At 46.9% G+C, this 13,198-nt stretch overlaps 2 protein-coding genes across 2 annotated transcripts in view; both read left to right on the top strand.

Moving 5' to 3' along the window:
• Window positions 1-13,198, top strand: part of Itga1 (integrin subunit alpha 1) — a 156,419-nt gene that overhangs the window by 2,706 nt on the left and 140,515 nt on the right. The window lies entirely within an intron of this gene.
• Window positions 9,462-11,120, top strand: Pelo (pelota mRNA surveillance and ribosome rescue factor). Its single transcript, XM_004623107.3, has 2 exons — window positions 9,462-10,268; window positions 10,551-11,120. Exons 1-2 carry the CDS (start codon window positions 9,543-9,545, stop codon window positions 10,980-10,982), a joined length of 1,158 nt encoding a protein of 385 aa, XP_004623164.1. The 5' UTR covers window positions 9,462-9,542; the 3' UTR covers window positions 10,983-11,120.

Genomic DNA, 13,198 nt, shown 5'->3' with positions numbered 1-13,198 from the left:
TTTTTGAGGAACTGGGGATCGAACTCAGGCCCTTGCACTTGCCAGGGAAGCGCTTATTCCACTAAGCCATCTCCCCAACCCCAATAAACTCCCCTCCCCTTCCTCCATGTTCAAAGCCAGCAGGGCATACCCCTCTGCTACTCTCATGCTGCGGCCTTCCTAAGGCTTCTATTGCTTGCCCTGGGTTATTTCACCAGAATTGTCTCTCCTACTGAAATCTGCAATTCAATCCGATCTGGCAGGTCACTTTCGCCATCTAAGTATATAGATTTTGGGAATCAGGACATCTTTGAAAGATCATATTGCTCTGCCTACTGCACCCCTTAACAACACTCCCATTAATTTGATCACGTGTCCTCGCTGTCCTCGAAGTCTGCCTGCTCATCTTTATTATGCATCTAGAAAACATCTCCACCCTTCCTTCCTTCCTTCTACCCCCTGCCATCTAAACAAACTCTCACTGGCCTTCAAAGCTGGGTTGACATTGCAGTAACAGGCCAGGACCATTCCAGTACACTTCCCACTGGGTTCTGCAGCTCTTTTATTAGATTCTTTACTTGTTTATTAGATAATTTGTCAAGAAAGACCCTCTCTACTGTGTTCAAATAAAGTCCTTATTGATAGCTTATGCACGCCGAAGTTCCAACGTAGCCTTGCCCCCCCTCCCCCGGAAGATTCAACTGCAAAAATTTCAAAAAGGGAAGAGTTTAGAAAGGCCTTAAGGAAACCAAGAAAAGATGACAGAGCAGCCACAGTGGGGAGGAAGCACCTGAAGCAACAGGGGAAGAAACACCATGTCCACTGCTGGTTCTGAGGAGCTGGGCTATGGGACCGGAGCCGGGGCTGCAGGGAGGGGAAGGCAGCCAGGCCCAAGGTGACGTGCAGCCAGGGCTGGACAGGAAAAACAGCAATGCCTTTCCCTCTGCCTTGTAACACCAGGTCCTGCCTGGCCACTGGCCATATCCAAATGGTCAGATGCAGCCTTCCAGAGGACGAATGTCAGGACAGACAGTACGACAGAGTAAAGAGCACAGATCAACATCCAAAGGCATTGGGCGTAAGGCCCCGTGCCAAGGACTTCGCAGGCTGTACTTCATTGCAATGTAAAAACATAAAGGTTTCAAGCTATGATATGTGTCAGAGCTGAAGAGACCGAAGCCCTGACAAATGACGACCATTTGCCCAAAGCCACCTATAGAGAATAGCAAGTACTCAAGTCAGCCTTCAGCCCTCAGACTTCCTGCTCAAAAACCTGCTGACTGTTCATCACCTTTGTGCTTCCTGCTCTAAATGTGAAATCCCAACTTAGTTTTATAAAAGACTCTGATAAAGACCTAGCTGAAGACACAAGCACTGCTTCCGTGTTGTTTAGGCATGCAGTCAATGAGATGGTGACCTCCCCTGCCTTAAGCGTAAGTCACAGAATAGTTTCTGTTCATTAGAAAGATGACTGATCAAAATACTGTATCCAGGAATGTTTAAATTTTTAAAAAAATTCATTAGAAGACATACTGCTCAGCACTCGGGAGGCTGAGGCAGGAGGATCCCTGCGAGTCCAAGGCCAGCCTGGCCTACATAGTGAGTCCAGGCCAGCCTGAACCACATAGTGAGACTCTTGTCTCAAAGCAGCTACATAAATAATATACTGCCATTAATTTTCCTCAAAATATCCCTCCTGGATTCAAACACACTTTTATCATTCTTCTTTCTGAAGCATTTTTTTTTTTTTTTTTAATTTGGTAGAGTCCTGCTATACAGCTCAGACTCAGAGTGATCCTCCTGTCTCAGCCTCCCCAGCACTGGGATTAAAGGCATGCACCCTACACCCGGTTTCAGGGCTGGCATGGTGAGCCCAGGGTGGGACCAGCATGGCATGTGGTGCAGGGGATTGAACCCGTGTCCTTGCGCTTGCCAGGCAGGTGCTTAGACAGCTGAGCCATCTCGCTAGCCCAGAAGCAGTTCTTCAAGTCCTCTTTGGTGAGTGTCTTTGTGAGGTAGGGTCACAATGACAGTGAATGCTGTGAGTGCCACCGCACAGAAAGACGGGCAGGTACTCCGGGGCGTGCTCTGCGCTGTTCAGTGGCTCTGGCAAAGCGCAATCTCTGGTTCTTCCCCAAGCCAAAATAACACAGAAGGTAAATACTTTGTATTGATTCAGGATCTCTAGAGCACAACTGGACACTCTCGCAAAAGGCCTTCCAGAAAACAGTAAGAATGATGGAATAGGTGTGTTTGGAGCAAGGGGGATTAATGTCACCTGTTTTTCCACTGCAATAAATTAAACTCTGGCATTCACCAGATTTCTGGTCTTACCACATATACCCAGAACTATCCACATGTCCTTTCTTTCTGGAAGTACTGTGGCCTAGGAACAAGGATTTTTTTGTGAAGTTTTTACAGGCCAGATTTCCTATTGAGAATGCACTGAGGATTTGATGGCTGATGTGGAGTAAAGCCACTTATGCAGAGAAATGGCCAGAGTGTACCAAGGTTGGGGTGGGGTGGAAGCGCTCAGGCATTATGGGGTCTGGAAAGGGAGCGACGGCTCACGGGGCTTGTTTGCTTTCTCTTCAGTGAAAAGGCACTGAGAGTAACAGGGAGTCCACACGCTCAGGCGGCTTCCAGGAGGCTTGCCTAGCTAATGTGGTCACGGCTCCTGGCCGCGCGGATAATCATTACTGATCTCACCTCCTTAGGAGGATGCACCTCCACCTTTGATCCCCAGCCTCCAACCCAACAGCTTCCCATGGAGACCTGCAAGTTCTGAGTTTCCAGGCTCCGCCTTAAAATATGCGAATAAAGTAGCGACACTTAAAATATGTATGTCCAGAAAATTAGGGGTCAGTTGTTACTGTTTACCTCACTGGCCTTGTTGTGTGAGACCGCAAGTGGTGCGAGTGAATTCATGGCAAGACGGAGACAGAAGACGTCTGAGTTGGCGCCATACGATTGCCTACTCCAGGCAGTGTGTGACTGGAGAACTGTACCTGCTTTCGAAGCAAGTACAGAAGGGCATCAGAAGAGGCAAATGAAGTAAATAACGTGTCTTCCCTTCCTCAGGAGCTGTAACTTCCTTCCGCTGCTCCGTTACGCAAGTCCCCTGAAGTGCTCCCTAAGCCTTTGCATGACTGATTAGCCCCACTGCTACTGACCCTGAAGTCCCCACAGCAATTCCATTCTCCAAAGACTCCCTGGGTAGACTGCCCCCCCCAGGCCATGTGCGCCCCTAGCAGCCTTATCTCTATAACACACCACCCGATATTATATGTAAATATCTTACTGTCTGTTTCCCAGCTTACTGTGTACTCTGTAAGGATCCTCTTACCCTCAACACCTAGGGATATTGTAACAGGTACTTTTTATTCAATGAATCACAAAATAAGACTACAGACAGACTCATAAAATGCCTATGGATCAAATTATCCCTTTTAATTATATCCTTACAAATACTGATCCATATTTATAGCGAACTGAATGGAAGCCACCAATAATTGAAAAATGCACCAGGCAAAAAACATACCGTCAGTCTAATATATAATAACTGTTAGCTGCTTCCTACTTTCAAGGATGCTGCAAAGTGGGAAAACACACATGTGAAAAGCACAGCCAGTAACATACAGTGTATCTGTGTAACGATTCTCTGCACATTTCTTTGTATGTCGCAAAGAGACTAACAGATGACACCTCTTCTAGGCACAGAGCGGGGCCCTGCTGCTCTGGTTAGCTCTCCTCTGGAGCCGGGTTTGTATCTGATTCAGGGACAATGGCGCTTCCAGCACCAGAAGCCTCACCATCTCCCCACAGCGGAGCTTCCTCTAAATAGCGACTTTTAGCAGCTAGCTTCAGGATACAGGTGACAGTAAGGCAAATCAAAGGGCTGTCCAGCCACATGGGATAAACAACGATGTGCCGTTGGCAAGCTCTTAACTTTCTGTCATGGCAGAGAGAACAAGGGCTGTGTATACAAGAAAGAGTCTAATTTTAATTAACCATTTTTAGGACTTCAACAGAAAATTTAAGTCTAACCAAGTTTTAAAGGGGAAACTACAATGTACACAGTAGTTGGGATCAGGAATTCACTTGATGTCCAAACTGTGGGATCAGGAATTCACTTGATGTCCAAACTGTATAAAATTGTTTTATCTAAGCAGTACATCTCTACAAACAGGACAAGGGGAGCTCTGGATGCATAGCAAAATCACTGTAATTTTGACATCAAGAGTGATGATGTGGCTCTTTGTATAAAATATGTATCTATGGAAATAAATGTAAATTCTTCAATAGAGCACTTAAATCATATTAGAACCTCAAAGATGGTTTTACCTTTTTACTATAAATCATAAAATTGTTCCACAAATTAAATATCTTCAAAAGAGCTCATTAATTTCACCTTTAGTGTGCCAAATATTGAAGTCTGAGCACATGTGTATTTACCAGTTCTTAAAAATATTGGTAGTATACATTTTATTGTAGTATTTTTGGCAAAATGTTCCTGGAGAAGATGGCTCAGTACTATAAGTGCGACCCTGGAAAGTGCAAGGGCCCGACCTCAAAACCCAGTTCCAAAAAAAAAAAAAAAAAAAAAGTTTCTATATTGTACAAGGATACAACAAACAGAAACATATACCAAGTCTTACTTTGTGAATAAGATTTTCCTTATATAGTAGAAGCGTTTCATTGCTTTATTGTAACTGCAAGTAAGTGCCTTTAGCCACAGGAAATTCAGATAGGACAAAAATTTGCTTACAAACCAAACCACTATCCCTTGTCCTTTTTGCCCTCTTGCCTACTTTAGCGGAACAGTCCTCCGGGTCATTCAGTGAGCTCTGCCTGGAAGGTCACGTGGGGGTCTTTGCACAACCCTAGCTTTGCATATCTCTCCACAGAACTGATTGCGTTTACTGCCGGACATTTGTCATCTGAACTCTAGCTCCTTAGGTACTCTGCAAAGGTCACTTTCTAAATCATGGCTAGTGAAACCAACTGTCATTAGAAATTATTTTTAAACATGTCAAGACATTTTCCTTAGTGAAATGCTTTTCAAGCCATAACATTTCCTCATCCAAACCTGGATAGCTGAAAAACTGAAATAGTTTTATAGAAATATACCTAAGAGTAATTAATCTTTGTAAACACTTAGTGACCTTATGAAAGCAGTATGGTTTCTTACCTTTAGCATGCTGGTGATGGAGAAGTTAAAATTTCTAAAGTAAAAGAGAATAAATCACCGCCGATTCTTTCATACAGTATGTGTATGACTGCGTGCCACTTACACAAGGGGCTAAGAACACAGACACATAAAAGGCAGCCTCTGTTTTCGGGCTCAGTGTTCAGCTAACGTGCAGAACAGCAATACTGAAAGGGGCACCGGAGTAGTTTATAAAGAGAAGTGAAAAGATCACACGGATGTCTCAGGAAAACCACCTTTGGAATGCATTGCGCATCCCCACACAGTACCCAGCCCCTAAGAGTTAGGGCCGCTCCCAAGCACAAGGTGCTCCTACGAGATCCTCCCTTCTTCAGGAGCCCGTCACGCGTGCTGCTGTCACCAAATCATTCCTGGCACAGCTGTACAGGAAGGACTGTGACGCACTTCACCATGCGCCACTGCCTACCGCGGGGCTCACCGAAGCCTCGGAAAGGAGGTGTTGCACAAATTCGCCTAAGGGCTGCCCATCATCAGTCAGCTCTCCCGGACCAGTTATCACTCCAAGTCACTGTGGGCACGTTCAAGTGAGTCCCCCACCCCCGCCGGGGTCTATCCAGATTTCTGCCTTCACGTGAGGGATTCTTAGAGACTCACGTTTATGCAGCTCTTCGATTTACAAAGTCTCAGGATCTCGTCAGAACCGCATGAGGATGGTCACATGGGAGAATCAGGGCAAATGCATAACACACTTACAGTACAGGTGAAAGTAGCTGAGGGAACCGTACAGCAGTTACAGGACATATCTAATGGGTACGGAACATCGCTCCTGAGTAGACCAACCCAGGTGCGTGACATCAAACTTGCAGTCAGTCTTGCACCACTGCAATGAACACAATCAATGTCAAAAGATAGCATGTAACACGGACAACAGGTGAGATCACAGGTGTTGTTTAAACGCTTCTTCAGGTTGAAGCACAATTCTTACAATTATACCGATTTTAATTGTTGAACTGAATGTCCTCAACTTTCATATAAAAGAAATTGAATTTCAAAGAGACTGAAGGCTGCCAACAGTTAACGTAAAAACAACTGAAGGGTAAGAACTACAATTCTCTTGATTTCTAGCCCAGTTCTCACTGGAAATGTCTCAAAAGCAACAAATTAAAAACATTTGAAGGTAACAAGACTGACTTCTTTTGTTGCTATTCTGGAGGCAGTACATAAATATAGGAAAACAGACCTAATGAAAATTACCCTATAGAAGGACTGTTTTCGAAGACCCAAATACGTACAAAATTATGATTTAAAACAAGAGCCAAACCATGTCTTTTAAAATTATTTTGTAAAAGTGAAATTGTAACCAGAGTTTTAAGTTAATTATATTTGATAACAATATCACTGCCTCAAAAAGTGTCCATAATAATGTTAATAAAGCAAACATGTTTTCCCTCGTGCCCCCTACTTTTTCCGTTCATGTACGAGGACCTCCCACTGTGTGCAAGAAATTTTGCTGGAGACAGTGGAGAACTACAAGATGGACCATCCATCATTCAGTGAAGGCGATGCTATCTGGGATATTTAATTCCAGATAATATTTAACCTGCCCTTACGGATAAACAGATTATACTGGTCCAGGCAAGAAAAGAATAGCAGTTTAAGTAGAGTATTAGGAGCATCTGTAGCAAAGCAGAAATTTCCTAGGATGCACGGGGAATGACACTACTCTCCTAGCACAATGCAGAGTGCCCTGAGGGTTTGAGTGGGCCGCGCAGACCAATAGCAAAGGGTCTTTTAAGACCACAGCACTGATGCTTGAGAGTCAGGAACCTGTGACTTAAATTAATGAGGAACTGGAACCCAAAATAATCCCGAATAAAAGTGTACTAAGCCGAAACCTGGGAGAAAACATCACATCATTTAGCAATGAGCTTGAGTTACCAAAAAAAAAAAAAAAAAAAGCCCTCTAAACTGTTGCAGATGTTCCGGATATGATGGTAATTCTGTGGAAAATGCTGTATGTTGAATCACTGGAGCATATTGATATTTAGAGACATCCCCGAAAGGTCTGCCTTACAGCAACAACAAAAAACCTGAAGTTAATACGGGTGTTTATACAGATTTCAAATGTAGAAATAAACATATGTATGTTTTTCTAAAATAAAATGTTAGGTCATTCTTAAAGATGGAATAGGCAGGGCAGGAGGAAAACTCAACTGAAGAGGCACAAAAATCAGGGAAGGGACTAGTGCCTCTCACATCTCCTGAACTCATAGCTAAACTAGTTATCCAGGAAAAGTGACAGCTGAAAGGGAGTGGCCATGAATTCCAGCACATGAGCTGCACCTGCAGAGCTGGCGACAAGCACTTATGAAACAGGGCAGTAGCAGCGCGGGAGATTCGGGGTTGGGCAGGCCTGAGTTGCGATGCCCGTTATGGGATCTCGTACACATTTCTTAACCGCCCCATAACTCCTTTCAGTCTGCAAAATCCGGATAACAAACATTTACTTCAAAGGCTAGGGCTAGAAAGAGAATGAGAAAAGTGCTTGCTGGGTGGTAAGTGGTAATTCTTCAATAAAAAAACCTTCTATCAACATCCTACTGTGTGCCTACCAATTTGATTCTGCTTTTTTAATCCTTGGAAGACTTTGGAGATGCATTTTGTTTAGCAAGATTACCAGGGAGCCTTTCAAAGCTCCCAGCTCTTGCTTCTCTTCCCGTTCCCCTCCCGCTTCTTCTACTCTACTAGTTAAGAATTCAAAGTTAACAAAATCCTTTTAAAATAATACCGTGTGCCTGGGGAGCCCGCTGACACCTTCAGACTTGCGTGCGATCCTGCCTGGCTTTCAAAAGCTTTTAAGTTCTCGTGGAATTGGAGAAAAAAGCAAGGAGAGTTACCCAGTAGGGCATTCAGTATGCTAAAGATAAGCAGTCAGAGGGAAAGAAAGATAAGGAGAGGAAGAGAGAGGGCGGGAAGGCCGAACTATAGATGACAGCTCTAATGTGACACACAGCCTTGGAAGGGTCCTTGTCCCTGACAATCTCTGAGGAAGCTGACACTTTGGTTCAAATTACCAAACTTGCGCCGGAGTCAGATTCCTCCCTTTTATTCCTGTCTCACAAACAAGCTCAGGCTGGTGAGCTTCACTTTAAAATTCCATGCACAAAAAAACAGGAACGATAATGAGAGGCGATGTGTGCAGGGCTACCCTATTTGCATTCCATCTTAATTTCCGAGAAAAAAAAAAATCTTTTTCTCTTCCCTGGCCTTTTAAGGAGGCAACCCCAAACTTCTCCACCCCTACTGCGCAATAAAAAATGTCATTTAAGAATATTTTTAAAAACTCGCCCTGTGCTCTTCCTGCCCGGCCAGTCCCAAGGAGGCCGCTCCCCAGAGCCTCAGCTTTCACCCCACCTCTGGCGGCGGCGAGGAAAAGGCCGACCTCCCCCTCCCGGGTGTCACGGGTCGCTGAGCCGAGGGGGCCGCGCGGCCAAGTTTGCATTCTGGGATTCCCAGGCCTCCAGGTCGGGCCACTGGGAGGTCCACGGGGGTACATGCCGCGCATAGTTTCCCTCCCCGGGATCAGCGCTTCCCATCTGGGTCGGCCGGATGCCGCGCAAACAGCGCCTCGACGCCCCAGCAGCTGGACACGGTCACAGCCGGGGCCGCACGTGCTGAAGCGACCTCGGCCGCATCCGCGCGCAGACTCCGGCAGGCCCCCGCCCGAGCGCGGACGGGAAGGCAGCCGCGGTGCGCGGCTACTTTTAGGCGAATTGTAAACCTGGACTTAAGCCGAGGCCGGACGTCCAGAGTGGCATCTAGCTAAAAATAGCATTTTTCACTCACTCCGTCGTTCTTCACAAGCAAGGGGGGGAGAGAAAGCTTGGGAAGCCCAAGCTCAGCGCTAACGTGCAGCTTTCGTCCAAAACGCTGGCCGCACCTGGGAGCTCCCCTGCAGAGCTCCGCCGCGGCTTGTGCGCCTGCGCGCGAATGGTGGCTCCGCCCTTGCGTCGGGGACGTAAGCGTGCGCGGGGGACGTAAGCGTGCGTGGGGGACGCGCCGCGCATGCGCCGTCCTTGCGCAGCTGGCTTGCTCCGTGTTGGTGGCTGGAGTCCCGGAAGGGTCCCCGATCCCCGCGGCGTCCACCGCGTCGGTTCAGCGCGCCGCGCCGGGAGTCTGAGAGCGGCCGGGGTCAGAGTAAGTGCTACCGTCGGCTGTGCGCGCCGAGCTGGAGTGTTCCCCTCCCTGCGGCGGGTGCGCCGCTCGCGTCGCGCCCCTCCCCGGCGCCGGCCGCCTCCCCGCGCGCCCGCCTCCCTGCGCGCCAGCCCCGCCCCCTCGCGGCTGAGCCCCTCCGGTCTCCCCTCGGCGGGCCGCTCGAGACCCCGACGGGGCCATGAAGCTCGTGCGGAAGGACATCGAGAAGGACAACGCGGGCCAGGTGACGCTGGTCCCCGAGGAGCCCGAGGACATGTGGCACACCTACAACCTGGTACAGGTGGGCGACAGCCTGCGCGCCTCCACCATCCGCAAGGTGCAGACCGAGTCGTCCACGGGCAGCGTGGGCAGCAACCGCGTGCGCACCACGCTCACGCTGTGCGTGGAGGCCATCGACTTCGACTCCCAGGCCTGCCAGCTGAGGGTCAAGGGCACCAACATCCAGGAGAACGAGTACGTGAAGATGGGCGCCTACCACACCATCGAGCTGGAGCCCAACCGCCAGTTCACGCTGGCCAAGAAGCAGTGGGACAGCGTGGTCCTGGAGCGCATCGAGCAGGCCTGCGACCCAGCCTGGAGCGCCGACGTGGCGGCCGTGGTCATGCAGGAGGGCCTCGCCCACGTCTGCCTGGTCACCCCCAGCATGACCCTCACGCGCGCCAAGGTGGAGGTGAACATCCCCCGCAAACGGAGGGGCAACTGCTCGCAGCACGACCGCGCCCTGGAGCGCTTCTACGAGCAGGTGGCCCAGGCCATCCAGCGCCACATCAACTTCGAGGTGGTGAAGTGCGTGCTGGTAGCCAGCCCAGGGTTCGTGCGGGAGCAGTTCTGCGACTACATGTTTCAGCAGGCGGTGAAGACGGACAACAAGGTCCTCCTGGAAAATCGGTCCAAATTCCTTCAGGTAAAGGGAGTTTTTACTCCAGGATCATTGAGAATGGTTGGAGGAATGATTGCTCTAAGCTGCGCCCTATATTTTAGCTTTGGGGAAAGTAAGAGAAGGAACAGCTGGGATTGTAGATGCGGTAACAACAGGAAAATGGCGTGTTTGTAGCGCTTTCATGTAGTGAACTGGCGAAGTCCTTAAATGTGTTAAGTCTTGTTCAGGTTTTTGGCCTGAAGTCGTTGTGGGCTGCTTTGTGGATGCTCTCAGAGATTGTTTTGTCTTTTATAATTGTGATTCTAGGTGCACGCCTCCTCTGGACACAAGTACTCCCTGAAGGAGGCCCTGTGTGACCCTGCTGTAGCTAGCCGTCTTTCAGACACTAAAGCTGCCGGGGAAGTGAAAGCCTTAGATGACTTCTATAAAATGTTACAGCACGAACCTGACCGGGCCTTCTATGGACTCAAGCAGGTGGAGAAGGCCAACGAAGCCATGGCCATCGACACATTGCTCATCAGCGACGAGCTCTTCAGGCACCAGGACGTGGCCACGCGGAGCCGCTATGTGAGGCTGGTGGACAGTGTGAAGGAGAATGCAGGCACGGTCAGGATTTTCTCCAGTCTCCACGTATCTGGGGAGCAGCTCAGCCAGTTGACAGGAGTGGCTGCCATTCTCCGCTTCCCTGTCCCTGACCTTTCTGACCAAGAGGATGATTCTAGTTCTGAAGAGGATTAGGGCTCGATGCTGGAGACCACCTGCGTGTGACTTCCTCACTGTGACAAGCTCAAGAGTGGCAGTTTTAGGTGCCTGCTGGGAGTGTTCATGTGTTGGTAGCACTTGACGTTTCAGGGCTTGCAGAACATGTACTCAATAAATGAAGTAATTCCCATGTGCTGCTGCTCTCTTTACTGATTAGAATAATTCTTATTTGTAGTACTTAAAATTTTGTGTGTTTAATAAAAATACTTAGGCTTGGGTTGGGTCATTAGATCCCATATTTTGTGTTTTGAGGCGGTATTCCTAAGAAAAAAACTTATTCTCACATTTTCCCAAGTTTATATTATTTATAAGTGTTCTTCCATTTCATGTAACTAACCCTTTTCTCCTTCCATGTACGCTACCAGGGTTTTTTTTTTTTTTTTTAATGTTTTTTAACTTACGTATTTGGTACAGGGTCCCACTACCCAGCTCAGACTCATAGTGATCCTCCTGTTTTCAGCCTCCCCAGCACTGGGATTGCGGGTGTGTGTCCCACACCAGGACTCAATCGCCCAGACCCAATCGCTGGCTCGGCATACCCCCAAGGTGGCCGGCGCAGCATGCAGATGAACCCTGGTCCCTGCGCTTGCCAAAGCAGGGCCTTTAGTCCACTGAGCTGTCTCGCTCGCTCCAGTTTTTATCTCAGCTTTTAATGTATTTTCTGTTTTAAATGATAATCAGTAAGCTTCAAGATCAGTTTAGTGTTTTTCTCTTTAATTTTTGTCTGATACAGGGTCTCGCCACGCAGACTTACGGTGACTCCTGCCTCAGCCTCCCAGTTGCTGGTGTGCACAACCATGCCCAGTTCTGGGGCCAGCACAGCGCACATTTGGAGCTGGCAAGGCATGCAGTACTGGGGACTGAACTCGGGACCTTGTACTTACTAGCCAGGCAGGCGCTTATGCTGCTGAGTTATCTCCCTAGCCCTAGTGTTTTTCTTAAAGGATTTGTTAAACTAGACATGTTAAAATATTGTTTTTTCTTCAAACCGTATTTGCTTTAGAGAACTGCTTTATTTTGAAATAGTAGAGCTTTAATTTACTAGACATTCTCAAGATAATCGCTGAGGCCTCTTTAAAGTGAGCTAAAGGATGGGGCTTGTTTTGTACGTGGCTAATTAGTGGCAAAGCTGGAAGCAGTCTGCAGTCTGAATTTTCAGTTTGCATTGAAACGGTGCCATACTGTTTTTAAAAATGCATTTATTTTGGCTTGTTCAAGTAATGCTTAATTTTGTTTTACGTTTGTAGTCTGAGCTTTCACGTTCTGTGCTATTTTAGTGTAAGAGTATTCAAAAAAAGTTGTTATATAATAGTTATACTCCAGTATTCTTTTGGTTTGTTTTAGTTTTCCAAGACAAGGTCTCCACGTGCAGTTCAGGCTTGTGTTAAAACGCCCCCTCCGTATCCCACGCTAGCCTCAGCTTCGCCGTGATCCTCCTGGCTCAGCCTCCCCACTGTCGGTATTACAGGTGTGCACCATCACACCTACCTTGTAAATGTTTCTGTTCATTGGTTTTGGGGATGGAATTGTATCTTGGCCTTTTACAAACCTCAGTTTATCAACATAGGGGTCTTAGTGTGACATTAATTTGTAAGTATTCAATCACTGATGTGTACCTCAAGGATACTAAGTAAACTCTTGTTTATATTTTATGTGTAGTCTTAATATAGTAGGTTTGGGATTGTTAAACTTCGTAAGTAGTCTGAACCTTTCTGATGTTGAAGGCTACACTTTAAAATCATATATTTTTCTATATCCACCTAAAACTCAGATTGTAATCCCATGAATATAGAAACCTAAATATATTAAAAGTAGTTTACTAAATAATGTAAGAACATAGACATAATAAACTTACTAAAGTTAAAATCTAATTGTAGTAAATTGTATGAATTTAATTTTTAAGCATCTATTGTCACAATCAGTACAGTAATAAAATGATTATTGTTATTATTTTGTACCAGGGATTGAACTCAGAACCTTGTGCTTGCCAGGCAGGTGCTTGTGCCACTGAACTGTCTTCCTAGCCCCTAAAATGAACTCTTAATAAATAGAACTAATACATTTTAGACCAGAGGTTCTTGAATTGGACAGCCTATTAGCTTTGCTTTGGGAGTTCTTAAACAGCATCCAAACTAAGTAATGTTTTCCTGGAAATGGTGCTTTTTGTTTATTTGCTTTGTTTTTTAACAGAT

Source organism: Octodon degus, unplaced genomic scaffold, assembly GCF_000260255.1.
Source record: "Octodon degus isolate 3935 unplaced genomic scaffold, OctDeg1.0 scaffold00001, whole genome shotgun sequence".
Classification (NCBI taxonomy): Eukaryota; Metazoa; Chordata; class Mammalia; order Rodentia; family Octodontidae; genus Octodon; species Octodon degus.
This window is presented reverse-complemented; position numbering and strand designations above follow the sequence as displayed.

Bases quoted from the DNA above. Each gene is read 5' to 3' on its own strand.
- Pelo (XM_004623107.3), top strand. From the start codon at position 9,543: ATGAAGCTCGTGCGGAAGGACATCGAGAAGGACAACGCGGGCCAGGTG. The intron at 10,269-10,550 runs GTAAAGGGAGTT...TTGTGATTCTAG, and splicing joins ATCGGTCCAAATTCCTTCAG to GTGCACGCCTCCTCTGGACA.